The sequence below is a fragment of the Anolis sagrei genome, chromosome X (genome assembly GCF_037176765.1).
Source record: "Anolis sagrei isolate rAnoSag1 chromosome X, rAnoSag1.mat, whole genome shotgun sequence".
Lineage (NCBI taxonomy): Eukaryota > Metazoa > Chordata > Lepidosauria > Squamata > Dactyloidae > Anolis > Anolis sagrei.
The window spans coordinates 97709141-97724726 of record NC_090034.1 but is presented as its reverse complement, the minus strand read 5'-3'; the positions used below and the strand labels follow the sequence as shown (position 1 = coordinate 97724726).

General features: G+C 41.8%; 1 protein-coding gene across 1 annotated transcript; it reads left to right on the top strand.

Annotated features, from left to right (window-relative positions):
• Nucleotides 1–1567: 1567 nt before the first annotated feature.
• Nucleotides 1568–13359, top strand: LOC132780571 (cytochrome P450 2G1-like). The gene is made up of 9 exons (XM_067460902.1): nucleotides 1568–1801; nucleotides 5118–5280; nucleotides 5574–5723; nucleotides 6773–6933; nucleotides 9704–9880; nucleotides 10667–10808; nucleotides 11457–11644; nucleotides 12722–12863; nucleotides 13165–13359. Exons 1-9 carry the CDS (start codon nucleotides 1622–1624, stop codon nucleotides 13344–13346), a joined length of 1485 nt encoding a protein of 494 aa, XP_067317003.1. The 5' UTR covers nucleotides 1568–1621; the 3' UTR covers nucleotides 13347–13359.
• The last annotated feature ends 2227 nt before the right edge of the window (nucleotides 13360–15586 follow it).

Sequence of the window (15586 nt, the reverse complement as noted above, 5' to 3'; positions counted from 1 at the left end):
CTGAAACTCCCAGGAGACCTTTGGATTCCTTGTACACATCAAAGCTGCCAATATGCTGTATTTTAGCATAACCAGAGTTTATTTTATCAAATCTACAGGCTATGGGCCAGATGGCTAAAAAAGACGTGGCAATTATTTGGGTACAAATAAGTAGATTGCACCAGGGTCATATGACGAAATCAAGGACAGTAGGACAGTAGCCTGTTTTTCTAATAGAATTGCTTCAAACTTCAATATCAGAACAAGTAATGAAGTGCAAAAGTAGGTACACATTAACCCAATTCTTCTGCTACCTTTACAAAAACTACCTCCTTGTAACTTTAGAGCAGTGTTTCTCAACTTTCCTGATGCCGTGACCCCTTAATACAGTTCCCCATGTTGTGGTGACCCTCAACCACAAAATTATTTTTGTTGCTACTTCATAACAATAATTTTGCTATTGTAAATATCTGATATGCAGAATGTATTCTCATTTTGTGGACCAAATTTGGCAGAAATATTCGATACTCCCATATTTGAATATTGGTGGGGTTGGGGAGGGGGGAGATTGATTTTGTCATTTGGGATTTATAGTTTACCTAAAATCAAAGAGCATTCTGAATTCCACAAATGATAGAACCAAACTTGGAACACAGAACTCACATGACCAAGAGAAAATACTGGAAGGGGTTGGTGGGTATTGACCTTGAGTTTTGGAATTGTAGTTCACCTACATTAAGATAGCACTGTGGACATAAACAATGATGGATCTGGACTAAACTTGGCCTGAATCCTCAATATGCCCAAATGTGAACACTGGTGAACTTTGGGGAAAACAGGCCTTGACATTTGGGAGTTGTAATTGGTGGGATTTATAGCTCACCTACAATCAAAGAGCATTCTGAACCCCACCAACAATAGAATTTGGGCCAAACTTCCCACACAGAATCCCCATGACCAACAGAACATACTGTGTTTTCTGATTATCTTTGGTGACCCCTCTGACACCCCCTTGTGACCCCCCCCCCCCCGGGGTCCTGACTCCCAGATTGAGAAACACTGCTTTAGAGCTTTAGAACTTGTCTCTCTGTCTAGAGCAGTGCAGAACAAATCTGCACCCGCCTCTCTGTGGCAGCCTGCAAAGATATCAGTCTTCTCTTCATCAGGCTGAACATGCTAAGCTTTTCAACCTTTCCTCTGTTTTGTTCTCCAGACCACTTGTCATCCTCATTGTCCTTCTATGAAGCTGTCCCAGTTTGGCTCCACCCTACTTGTCAGTACAGCTAAAAGTCTGGTCCTTCTTTTATTTAGGAGAACTTTATTTAAACGTATTGCATTTCACAACTCTATAAAGCATTGAGTGCAATTTGCACTTCTTCTTAGGTATTCTTTCTTGTTGACCTAGTTTGAAGCCAGGATCTAATTCCAAAAGTTTATAATAGGTAAAAACTCCTTAAACAGCAGAAACAAGGTCGTATGTCCTTCACGAAAAATGTTCAAAACACTGATTAACCAGACATGAGATGTTTGTTTAACCTATGGAGTTGTGTCTGACACCCGATCCAATAAAAAGAGTTATAGCCAAGTGGGACAGGTCACCACATTCTGCAAAGCAGAGGGAGAAGAGGAATCAACACAAATTATGGAGCTGTCTGGTGCCATCAGCCTCTTCCTTGCCATCTATACCATTATTCTTCTTATCCTGAAAGTCATGCGGGACTACTCACAGAGGAAGACGCTCCCCCCTGGTCCAACTCCTTTGCCTTTCCTTGGGAATATCATGCAGATCAATTCAAAAGAACTTTTAAAATCTCTTCTCAAGGTGAGTAATTGTCCCACGTAGCACAGCTCAGACATTTTGGATGTGATGAAAACCTCACAGAATGGCTGAGATTTATGGAGACATTCGGATGTCTCTGTATTCTTCCTCTATGTACCTTGATAGAGTCATATTCTTCCTTCCCGGTTCTCACCAGTTAAGATAAAATCTGTTGTAGGAAACCTTTAGATAACGTGTCTGTACATAAGCGGGACATGTACGCATGTGTTTTCTTTCGGATGGAATGGAAATAGCCATTCAATATCTCCATGAACACAATCCAAACCTTTCTACCCCAACCCTGAAGGATGATTGCTCTTGTCATTGACTAGATGAGATTGAGAGAGGGTCACTTCAGGAAATGAAGTCGCAGCCAGTCTTGTCTGCAAAAGGAATAGAAGTGAAGTGGTGCTCCTAGATCAGTGGTTCTCAATCTGTGGGTCCCCAGGTGTTTTGGCCTACAACTCCCAGAAAGCTTAGCCAGTTTGCCAGCTGTTAGGATTTCTGGGAATTGAAGGCCAAAACATCTGGAAACCCAAAGGTTGAGAACCACTGTCCTAGATGGAGAGCTCTTGTTTTTCTTCTCCTTGCAGGCAAGGAGGCAACACTTCTTCATTGCCTGTGTTGTCTCCCTGAAACCTTTGTGGTCATACCAAGAAGGCACCATGATAAACCCTATAAGCAGAATGCAGGATGTTGGTCTATATCTATCTCAGAAGTATTAGGAATGAATCTAGAAAATGCATCTAGAGCAGCAATATACCTTCTTTCCTTGTAGGTAGGCTACAGTCACACTGCCAAGGAAAGAGAAGAACAAATATGCTCTAAGACCTTATCACATTAACTATTGGGTTCGGCAAATCTGGCAGGGCCCGGCGGGGACATGGGGAACCAAGTGCCCTATGCCCTGCATCACCCACCTTTCCACTTACCCCATTCCACGGGGGGAGGTGTCTGCCATCTGGCTTCCTCCCATTGTTTCTTATGCAACACAAGAAGTTTCCCAAGTTGCCACCACTGCAGCCAATGCTGATTTCAACCCTCTTCAGACAGGGAGCCCCAACATTATATCAACATCTTGGTATGGAAGCCAGCAGACTACGTGTCTGAAGAGGGGTAAAAGCATCATAGGACAGGCATTTTTGCTCATCTGATGAGTCTCTAGGTTGAAGGAGTGTATACAAGAATACTTAAGTGGGTTGTTGTAGGTTTTTTCGTGATATATGGCCATGTTCTAAAGGAATTTTCTCCTTTCGCCTGCATCTATGGCAAGTATCCTCAGAGGTAGTGAGGTCTGTTGGAACTAGGAAAAAGGGTTTATATATCTGTGGAATGACCAGGGTGGGACAAAGGACTCTTGTCTGCTGGAGCTAGGTGTGAATGTTTCAACTGACCATCTTGATTAGCATATAATGGCCTGACAGTGCCTGGAGCAAACTTTTGTTGAGAGGTGATTAGATGTCCTTGTTTGTTTCCTCTCTGTTGTGCTGTTGTAATTTTAGAGTTTTACTTAGGAGGCTTCTGCACCACTTAGTATATGTGCTGCCATTGCTCAATGCAGTGGAATCCAGGGTATTTACTATTTACAAGACCTTTAGCCTTCTCTGCTAAAGAGTCCTGCTGCCTTACCAAATTAATACTCCCAGGATGCCATAACATCCTAGAGCTCATGCAATTTGTAGGATTCAAATATTATCAAAGAACTCAATTGTCTCCCTAATGTACACATCCACGCCTTCTATAGCTTGGAAGTATAGTAGTTAAAGTGGAATTAAAATGCCTTAACTGAGTAGTGTGCAAGATACCAAACCCAAATTAAGATTCTGAGTCCTTTCAGTTGAGACTTTAATTGTGAATACAATTTCTTCTCACATGGATAGAATAGTGTATTTAATTGCATAATACTGTAGACATGTGCAGTTAATTAAAATGTTTCAAAAGTCATAACAAAATGTGATGTGCTGGTGCTTTGTTTGTAAAGTGAGTCTAAAGTATAGTTAGTAAAACTTTTGTTACTATAATAACAAGAGTAACGGCATTTTGTTATAGTCATTACGCAAGTGAAGGAAACTTCAGGGGCTCCTTTATCCCTCATTTTTAGGACTATTGGGATCAAACTTGCTACAGTGGTAGAACACATTTACCAATGTTAGTCCATCAAGTTTGAGAATATTTCACTTATCCACAGATTTTAAAAAAAAACTACAAGAGATATCTCCTTGAATTTTCTATACAATGACACAAGGTAACAGGGGATAATTCCCTGCAACTTTCAGAATATTCATACATTTCTTAGGGATTTTTTTTAAAAAAAGTTTTGATTAAAATTTTATTTTTTAAAAAGCAACAACAGCTATCTTGGGTTGTTGCAGGTTTTTCGGGCTATACGGCCATGTTCTAGAAGCATTCTCTCCTGATGTTTCGCCTGCATCTATGGCAAGCATCCTCAGGGGTTGTGAAAATGGCCATATAGCCCCAAAAACCGACAACAACCCAGTGATTCCAGCCATGAAAGCCTTCAACAAAAGCTATCTTACTGAATGTCTCTCATATTAAGTATTAGAATTTCCATTTAGGGATTTTTTTTTTCCCAGCCTAGCACAGAGATTTACTTACTAGAAGTATCAATCAGTCCTCCTCTTTGCAGATTCAACAATTTATTAGAATTCTGGCTGGCGGTTGCTACAGAGGGACAAATAATAATAATAATAATAATAATAATAATAAAACTTTATTTGTACCCCGCTACCATCTCTCCAAGGGACTCGGTGTGGCTTACATGAGGCCAAACCCACAGCACATCAATAAACAAAAGCAATAACAAATAATCAATACAAACAATTAAAATAAAATAAATAAAACTTAAAAACAAAAAATACACAATATGCAATAAACAATAACAATAATAACATACAGCATTTAAAAACCTATGGCCGGGCCAAATGTAATAATTAAAATTTAAAATGATGGACATGAACAAGGAGGTAAACTAGGATAGTTTACCTCTCCCCTTTCCTGATTAGGGGTTCCTGATGCTGAGCAGCTTTCTGGGAAATGTAGTTTAGGGCAGGGCCTATTTGAATTCTCTGGCATAAGGCTCCTCGCCTTCCAAAACTACATTTCCCAGAATCCAGACCCTTGTCTCTAGAGTCCCAGTCCAGTGTTCAAATTGTTATAGGAAAACCACTATGCTACATCACACTGGCTTCTTTACAACAACGACTAAGCATCATTTTGTGAAAAAGCTGATGTGCCAAACAAATCAAAAGCTCCTGAGTTTAACTAAAAGACAATGATTATTCTTTTATTTCTTGCAAAGCTGCATGAAAAATATGGCCCTGTGTTCACTGTCCATTTTGGACCTCGTCCTGTTGTGGTCTTATGTGGACACCAAGCTGTGAAGGAGGCCTTGGTAGACAAAGCAGAAGAATTCAGTGGAAGGGTTACCAATGCTACTGTGGACGACACCTTCCAAGGCTATGGTGAGATAACTCAGTTGGGTTTGCAATAACAACTCCCAGCTTTTCATCTCCTTTTTGTTCGTCCTTCCATTTATTATGTAAAAGATGAGTATCTTTTATTGTGTAATGTGTTGTTTTGTGTTAATTGATATTATTGTTGCATATGGCAATGTAATTTTACCTGTATTTTATGTGTTTTATGGCATTATTATGTGCCTCTGTAAGCTGCCCCAAGTCCCTTGTGGGCGATGATGGCGGAGAATTAAAAAAATGTTGTTGTTGTTGTTGTTGTTGTTATTTCTAACTTCCTCCAGGGGTGATCTTTTCCAATGGTCATCGCTGGAGACAATTGCGCCGGTTTTCTCTTACTATCATGAGAAATTTTGGCATGGGGAAAAAAACAATTGAAGAGCGGATTAAAGAAGAATCCCAGTTTATGCTGGAAGAATTTAGAAAGACAAATGGTGAGTACAGATAGCTTATCGATTGCTCCAAATTTCCTCATTCTGATTGGCAAACAATGTTTTAACATGCTAAGGAAGGCCATTAAAACAAACTCATTCCCTTGAGATTTTGTCCTTCTGACTTTTGATCCATGCTTGGAGAAAATACAATGGGTTGTCAAAGGCTTTCATGGCCAGAATCACTGGGTTGCTGTGAGTTTTCTGGGCTGTATGGTTATGTTCCAGAAGCATTCTCCCCTGACATTTTGCTCACATCTATAGCAGGCATCCCCAACTAGGCAAGTGGGGGTTATCTGTGGAATATCTGTGGAAGCTAAAGACCTTTATCTGTTGGACGTCTAGGGTGGGAGAAAGAACTCTTGTCTGCTTGAGGCAAGTGTGAATGTTGCAATTGGCCACCTTGATTAGCATTTAAGCTACATGGCCATACAGCCCGGAAGACTCACAGCAACCCAAAATGCATTGTGTTCATGGTTTCTCTTGGGACAGTTTTTCTTAATGCAAACAAAACATTAGCCAATTTTTTTTGTCATGTGAACAATGATAGGAAATGTTTAGAATCTCTTGCAATCTCAACCACTGGGAATAAAACATTCCTGCCTACAAGAAAGAATTGAATTGAGATTTAGCTCTTTGGGTTGAGTAGAGGTGATTGAATATGACCTCTTTTAAGCCAAACTTGGGATAATATTTGTTTCCCAAGTCAATGCATCCTACAACTAGTAATAATTTCCTAGCTTCCTAAAATCCATCTATTCATAGACTTTTCAGTCATGACAATGTGCAGCTTAATATGTGACTGATGATACAGGCCATTATTTTGGGCTTGTTAAGTTAATGAATTGATTCCACTCATTTTGGTTGTGTTCCTTGTGGTGCCTATGGATAGTAAAGAACAACCACAAACAAGATACAGTCTAGGTCACTCATTTCCAAGCTGGTGCCATCCCCATAGATGTGATAATGCTACGGCTCAAAGACTTCCCAAATATTGGAAAGAAGACTCTCAAAAGCATCAAGTGGAGTGACTCTTTCTCTCTGTCTTTTAGGGAAGGCCTTCAACCCCACCTTCTACCTCAGCCGTGCTGTCTCCAACGTTGTCAGCACCATCCTCTTTGGTAGCCGCTTTGACTATGAAGATAAAGTTTTCCAGATGCTCACACAGACATCGAACGACATCTTCCGCTTGATGAGCACTCCCTCTGGCCAGGTACCTTGCTCGCTGAAAAAGAGAGAAGGAGAAAGAAGAGAATGAAGGATTCTGCAAGGGGCGGCTGAACCAATAGGCGTATAGCACAAAATCCCCAAGGGGTGCCCACCCATGCGAAAATTACCTAGGGCCGGCCCTGTGAAAAACGAGTCATTCCCAATGTGTTGGTTTTCCTGCTTTCTCCCAGGAGGGGGGGAAAGAGGGCTGGAAGAACAGGAGGGATGGGAAAGAATTGGATCTGCCTCTCTCTCTCTCTCTTTTGCACCCAAAGAAAGCAATGCAAGGAAAGTGGGGCTTTTCTCTGGGTTATCCCTGCCATTTCTTGTCACCTCCTAGGACAAGGTCAGGTGGCATCTCCTGCAGGTAAAGGCTCCCTTTGGCCCACCCAGGTTGACTCTGGGTTGTTTGCTTTGAGGGGCCAAAATGTGTTTGGTCATCAAGGTCACTGGTCTCCTTATTTCCCTTCTTCCTTCCTTTTCTGGCCAGGGATAAAGAGAAGGAGAGGCAAAATTGGGCAGGAACACCAGCAGCAACACAGAGGAAGAAAGAAGCACAGCCCAAAGGCAGGCCAGGCTCACTCTCGTTGCCTGCCCTTCTCTCTCCCAATAGAGGACAAAGCCAGGTCCTGGCAAAAGTTCTTGGGAGGACTCCCACTCCCATTAGCTAGTGGGAGATTCAGGGACTGACACACTAGAGAATTAATCCACTTTAAATTTGGTTTCTGCCTCCTGCAGAATTCTGGGATTAGTAGTTTAGTGAGGCTGTTAAAGGCTCCTCCGTAAACCACAAACCCCAGAATTCTGCAGGAGGCAGCAACCGGATTAAAAGTGGATTCATTCTCTAGCATGAAACTTGGGAAGAAGATGTTGGAAAGAGGAACAGGAGAAGTCTTGAACCAGATCCCAAGCAAACTGATTTAGCCCCGTTTCAAACAGCTTAATAAAACTATCTGCTTTGAACTGGGTTATGTGACAATGTGGACTCAGATAACCCAGTTCAAAGCTGTGTATTATCTGCCTTGATATTCTGGGTTATATGGCTGTGTGGAAGGGCCCTCAGTCCCCATCTATATACTGCCACATAAAATCCAAATAATTTGCTTTGAGCTGGAATTTGTGACAATGTAGACACATATAATCCTGTTCAAAGCAGATAAATCTGGATTTTATATAGTAGTGTCGCTGAGGTCCCAGGTCTCCCAGGTCCATTCTACACTGCCCCATGATCCAGATTATTAAATCAGATAACCGGCATTATCTCATTTGAAACGAATTATGTGAGTCTACACTGCCATATAATCCAGTTCTAAGCAGACTATCAGTATTTGATATGGCGTGTGGTAGAAGGGGACTCAATCCACACTGAACGTTATATGCACTTCAAAGAAAGGCAACAAAATTTCCACAAAAGCAAGTCCTTTGTGAGCATCAGTGCTCTGCTGTTTGTGTAAACCCCATCCCAGCTTCAGGCTGGTTTTCCTATGTAACCATCCGCACACACAGCGAAACTGCTTTGAAACTGCATGAAATGATCAGTGTGGCCGTTTTCCTCCCTGGCTTCAGACCAATGCCCAAAAGCGAAAGCCTTCAGAGACACTAATATCTGCTGGTTTAGGTCCCAATGTGTGTATGCGCACGCGTGCACGTTCCCTGCTCCAAATTGGATGACAGTTCTACAATTCCAAATCTGGTGGGAAACAGTTATTTGTAGTATTTACAACTCCGAGAAGAGCTCAATCCCAAGCAGTGAGGATGCACTGCATTACATTGAGGGGCGGCTGAAGCAATATGGAAGTTATGCATTTGTGTATAGCGCAAAATCCCTGAGAGGCGCTCTTGAGGCACCCCCGCTTACACCTGAAAATTACCTAGGGCCGGCCCTGGATGCTGCTGACAAATGTCAGCAGTATACATGGGCAGTCAGACACCAAAGCAAACATGCATCTCACTATAGTCCTCTCCCATTTATTTAGTGGATTAGGGATCAGGACACAGCATATTATTTGAGATCACAGAAATTCTGGACCACTCTAACAACTACCCTGTTAGACTACACAGATAAGCCATTGAAAACCCCAAGCATGTGGATAATTTCAACAGAAAGAAACCATAACAATGAACAAAATCTGGCTACCAGTATTTAAAAAACTCCAAAATCATGACAGTAAATAAAGAACAACACTAAAAACCAGGGGAATTCCAGACAATAAACAATCAGGGCCAATTAATCACCTCCCAACAAAGGATTCCCCCAGGTAGTAAGAAGTCACTCCTTGAAAACAGCTAGGCCATTAAATGCTAATCAAGGTGGCCAATTGCTACATTCACACCTACCTCAAAGAGACAAGAATTCTTTCTCCCACCCCGGGCATTCCACAGATATATAAACCCAATTTTCCTAGTTTCCAACAGATCGGACAACCTCTGAGGGTGCCTGCCATAGATGTGGGCGAAAAGTCAGGAGAGAATGCTTCTGAAACATGGCCATACAGCCCAGAAAACAAACAACAACCCAGTGATTCCAGCCATGAAAGCATTCGACAATAGAAGTATGCAACTTTGAAGGGTTTCGAAAGCTCCTAATTTCCATCTGTGGTCTGATTCCTGACCTTTCGCTCATATAACCCTTTGTCTTTTGTGTCCAACAAAGCTAAGTGTTCATTCTTTCCCAGAGTAATTTGTTTTCCCATCTACCACTTTGACTAGAAGGGACATAAAGCCCCAAGTCTTCATATAGTTTACTAAAACTACTGGTTTCTCTCTTTACACAGAAATATGATGTCTATTACAGTTTCTTGAAGTATTTTCGAGGAACCCAGACCAAGATCAATGAGCTTCTACGACGGATTCTAGTTGTCATTGCCGATCAAGTGAAGATGAACCAGGAGACGCTGGATCTCAACAACCCACGGAACTATATTGATTGTTTCCTCATCCAGAAGGAGAAGGTATTTTGGTAGATACTGGAATGGAAGGTCTCCAGATGATTAAAACAAAGACTTTTATTCCCCTCTGAAATGTTGACCAGGATGTCTTGGGCTTAGAAGACTTGTGGTCAAAAAAACCATATTTATTATTTATTTACAGTATTTATATTCCGCCCTTCTCACCCCACAGGGGACTCAGGGCGGATTACAATGTACATATACATGGCAAACATTCAATGCCATAGACACACAGCATATATAGACAGACACACAGAGGCTATTTAACTTTCCAGCTTTCATGAGGATATTCTGGCCACCAGGGGAGTTCTCGCTTCACCAGCCATTTGAGATACTGATGGAGTACTTCCTCATTCTTTGCTTGCTTGCTGGAGATTTTATGGCATCATAAATTAGTTAAATTAGCCTCCCCACATAAGTGGTACCTAAATTTCCTACTTCACAGATGCAACTGTCTTTCAGGCTGCAAAGGTCAACAGCAAACTACACACAATGGTCGGAAGCTCACTCTGACCCAGGCTGGCTTTGAACTCATGACCTTTTGGTCAGTAGTGATCTTAATGCAGCTGCACCACAGTCTCAGTGCTGAGAATGTACCTAGAAAATGTTAGTTTTGGGCTAGGCCAGAGGTGGGCAAAATGCAACACTAAACTACATTTTAAAAATCAGTGCAATTTTGGAGCAAGGTGGAAGCATCTCTGAAGCCCATACGATCCCTTAATAATATATCTGAGGTTTTAGCTCGTTCCTGTAATGTTGTTATGCTGTTCTGTTCATTTCCACTTTCAGGAAAAAGACAACCCAGACAGCGAATTTACCATCAGAAACTTGGAGCTCAGCGTCCTTATTCTTCTCTTTGCTGGGACAGAGACAGTCAGCAGCACCCTGAGATTTGCGTTTCTGTATCTGATGAAATATCCTGAAGTGCAAGGTATGAAGAGATTAGGCTGGAGAAACTAATCCCATTTCTTTACAGCTGGAACTCCTTCCCTTCCCTTCCTTTCCCTTCCCTTCCTTCTTTCCTTCTTTCCACAAATTATATTTTGAGGTACAGTGCTTTGTGAAAACAAACAAACACGTTCAATTTATAGAAGCCCCCCCCCCCCCCCACTTTCATAGAACTTAAGAGGTGCAGATCTTCATGAAAGTGGGAAAACTGTGCTATTTTTTTTAACTTGAGAGAAAATGCATTAGAAATTGATCATAGAATTGCACAGGATAAAAAGCATTTCCTCTAAGAATCTCTAGGTCATCCGGCATGACTCTATGAGCAGCTTCCGGCAAATTTCCGTTGTCAGATCAAAATATTTATATTCCATCAGCCTTGTTAGAATTGTGGTTTTTAAACTGTACTGTTCAGTTTGTTTTTTTAAAAGGTGTTGAATGTAGCCCTTTAAATACATGGAATGCTTTCACTTATACATTACTGAATTGTGTTAAAATCTTATATTTTTGTTTTGTTTTTTATATTGTAGCTTTTGTATTTATTTTTTAAAGATATTGCTTTTTGGAGTCTCATGATCAGGAGAAAGGTGGAGGAAAAATGAACTAAATAAACAAATCTCCATAATTTTGACAGCAAAAATGCATGAGGAAATTGACCGAGTGATTGGCCGGGACCGTCCCCCAAACATTGGAGACCGGACCCTGTTGCCGTATGTGGATGCCGTTGTCCATGAAGTGCAGAGGTTCAGTGACCTCATCCCCCTGGATCTGCCCCACATGGTTATGCGTGACACGGAATTCAGAGGCTACATGATTCCCAAGGTACAAATACTGGGGTACCAAGTCAAATGGGAGATACACATTAAAGTGCATTTCTGTTTTTGACAGTCCCCTGATCCCTAACCCATTGAATAAATGGGGGAGGCCCATAATAAGATGCTTGTTTGATTTGGTGTCAGACTGCCCATATGTACTGCTGACATCTGAACTAACCCTTTGTCACTAAAGATACTGTTGTTTTCAGTTCGCAATGCCTCTATGCTTGAACATGCAGCTAAGCAAGGCTTCCCCTCATTGCCAAAACTGCAAAGCCCATGCCCAAATAGCCATCTTGGATTCTGTTGTAGACATCCATGGAACACATGGAGAATCCTGACATCTAATGTGCTCCACTGGCATCTTACACAGAGAAAAAACTCAGCTGTAGCTAGAGGTGATGAGGTACAAACCTATGAAGAAGAAGAAGAAGAAGAAGAAGAAGAAGAAGAAGAAGAAGAAGACGACAAGTACCACCTGCCAGTAGTCAAAGACTGGTGGGATCCTAAACCTCCAAATCAGGCCCGTAGCCAGGATTTTGTTTTTTTTTTGGGGGGGGGGGCTGAGTTTGGTTCGGAGGGTGCTGAGTTTGGTTTGGGGGGGGGGGGGTGAGTCTGAGTGAAAGAGGGTCTAGCCTAGCAAACCTTTTGTCTCGTTACCCCAATACCCCCATGCATATGGGATATATTGAGTATGGTGATCAGATAATGATATGAATAAACATAGCAGTAAGGCCTTCTTGCGGACCACCATCAGAATTTCGGAGGGGGCCGAAGCCCCCAAGCCCCCCCCCCCCCCCCAGACTTTCAAATCCAGACTGACATGGTTTTGGAACATAATGCACCAGACATCACAATTGTGGAAAAGAAAAAAAGTTTGGATTATTGATGTCAACATACCAGGTGACAGCCAAATTGACAGGAAAAACAACAGGAAAAACTCAGCCATTATCAGGTCCTCAAAATTGAACTGCAAAGGCTCTGGCATAAACCTGTACAGGTTGTCCAAGTGGTCATCGGCACACACACACCCCAAAATTGTATTGTTCTCACATCACCCTGCTTTCTTTCCTTTTTTCCCCAGGGAACAGAAGTCTACCCCCTCCTCAACACAGTCCTGTATGACCCCACCATGTTTAAAACTCCCTATGCATTTAACCCAGAGCATTTCCTGGATGAGAACGGGCGCTTCAAGAAGAGCGATGCTTTTGTGCCATTCGCTTCAGGTAACCTAAAGCAGTGATTCCCAAACTCTACTCCTTTGGGTGTTTTGGACTTCAGCTTAATGCTCCCATGGTTGTAATCATAGCAGTATAAATGTGTAGTGTGAAAAGAAGGGGACAGCTGACTAGACTTGCAGTGGTTCTCACTGTTTTGGCCTTCAACTCCCAGAAATCCTAACAGCTGGTAAATTGGATTTCTGGAAGCTGTAGGCCAAAAGACCTGGCAAACCACAAGTTGAGAACCACTGGACTAGAGAGATAGCTAAATCCTTCCCTGCTGAAATTTCTCCAATTGTTCTTCTAGGGAAGCGGGTCTGTCTGGGCGAAACCTTGGCCCGCATGGAGCTTTTCATCTTTTTGGCCACCATCCTGCAGAAATTTGAGCTGAAACCCCTTGTGGCCCCCAAGGACATTGACGTGACTTCTCATGAGGTTGGATTTGGCAGAATCCCACATTACTATCAGCTCTGCATGGTCTCACGCTGACCCGAAGATCCCACTTATAGGATTCTTTGTACTTGCATTGCATCTGACCTTTGTATGGGGAAGGCAGAGCAATCTTTCTCTCTTTCCTGACTCTCATGTGGCACATTTTAATGATGGCTACCAGATATAGTTTTTCCCTGATTATGGCTTCTTGAATTGGCATGCAGTTGTAATCCAAGGCATAGAGAAGAAACTTTTGATCTACTGCATTTTAGGATTTTGGTGCTTCTTTGCTTTTCTCTCGCTTTCTGTTTCTGTGTGTATATACAGTGATACCTTGACTTAAGAGTTAATTTGTTCTGTGACCAAGATCTTAATTCAAATGCTCTTATCACAAAGTGATTTTTTTCCCTTTGAAATGCATTGAAATGCTTTTAATTCATTCATTCTGGGGTTTGAAACCCACCTACACCCTCCATTTTTGATACTTGTTTTGAAATAAGAAAATGTACTTTATAAATAACAAATAATGTATAAATGCACATTCACATGGAACAATAAAAAAGAAAGATCAGCTTTAAAATGGTAGAAGCACAAATTTGTGGCAAGGAAACATAAAGCATGAAATGAAGAGGCAGAAGCAGAAGGGAAAATAGAATCCTGAAATTGTGGAATCAGGAAGCCATGAATAATAACAAACCCTGTTGAAATGAATGACTTCCAATGGGAATTTCCTAGGTCCTCCACAACAACTCTATGGTAACTTTTGGAAGAAGCATACCATAGAATTGCCTAACGAATCTAGAAAATTCCCAAAGAGGACATATTTGAAGTTCAACAGTGACAAATGCAAGATACTCCACTTTGGCAGGAAAAACGAAATGCAAAGATGCAAAATGGGGGACAATGCCTGGCTCGAGAGCAGTACGTGTGAAAAAGATCTTGGAGTCCTCGTGGACAACAAGTTAAACATGAGCCAACAATGTGATGTGGCAGCAAAAAAAGCCAATGGGATTTTTGGCCTGCATCATAGGAGCATAGTGTCTAGGTCCAGGGAAGTCATGCTACCCCTCTATTCTGCTTTGGTTAGACCACACCTGGAATATTTAGTCCAATTCCAGGCACCACAATTCAAGAGAGATCTTGACAAGCTGGAATGTGTCCAGAGGAGGGCGACTAAAATGATCAAGGGTCTGGAGAACAAGCCCTATGAGGAGTGGCTTAAGGAGCTGGGCATGTTTAGCCTGAAGAAGAGAAGGCTGAGAGAAGATATGATAGCCATGTATAAATATGTGAGAGGAAGCCACAGGGAGGAGGGAGCAAGCTTGTTTTCTGCTTCCCTGGAGACTAGGACACGAAACAATGGCTTCAAACTACAAGAGAGGAGATTCCATCTGAACATGAGGAAGAACTTCCTAACTGTGAGAGTTGTTCAGCAGTGGAACTCTCTGCTCCAGAGTGTGGTGGAGGCTCCTTCTTTGGAAGCTTTTAAACAGAGGCTGGATGGCCATCTGTCAGGGGTGATTTGAATGCAATATTCCTGCTTCTTGGCAGGGGGTTGGACTGGATGGTCCCTGAGGTCTCTTCCAACTCTATGATTCCATTTTGTCAGATGCAATTAGGTGAAATTATGGGTACTATTCCTGCAGGAATTTGGGTTGAACGATATATATTAGGCCTGTGCAATCAATGAAAAAATGTTTCAATACTCATTACTAAATTGGGAGGGGGGCAATAGTTTCTAATGTATTTCTAAAATATAGTAAGGGGTCCGCATCATTACTATCGTTACTTTTTAATTATGTAATTATGCAAGGGGGGAGCTTCCGGGGAGAACACAGATGAGCTCCCTCTGCCAGCTCCAGCTCCTCATGCAGGGACATGAGAGAAGCCTCCCACAAGGATGATAAAAACATCAAAAAAATCTGGGCATCCTCTGAGTAACATCCTTGCAGACGGCCAATTCTCTCACACCAGAAATGACTTGCAATTTCTCAAGTCGCTCCTGACACGGAAAAAAAACCTAACAAAAGGTATTAGCTTCCCGCACTAATTATGCAAGAATAACGCATGGCATTTCTATGTAGCAGTAGGGGGAAAATTACAGTATACAACCATCTATAAAAGCACCTTATTCTTTGGCTCAGTGACAAAATTAACACATTAGAAGAATGTTCATAGATTTAAACTAAGACATGGATTTCATCCAATTGCATCACAAAGACTTTCAACCTGATATGAAAAAGAGAAAGGATGAAAAAGCTGGTAGTATTTCAAGAAATGCAGCAAAATCACATATC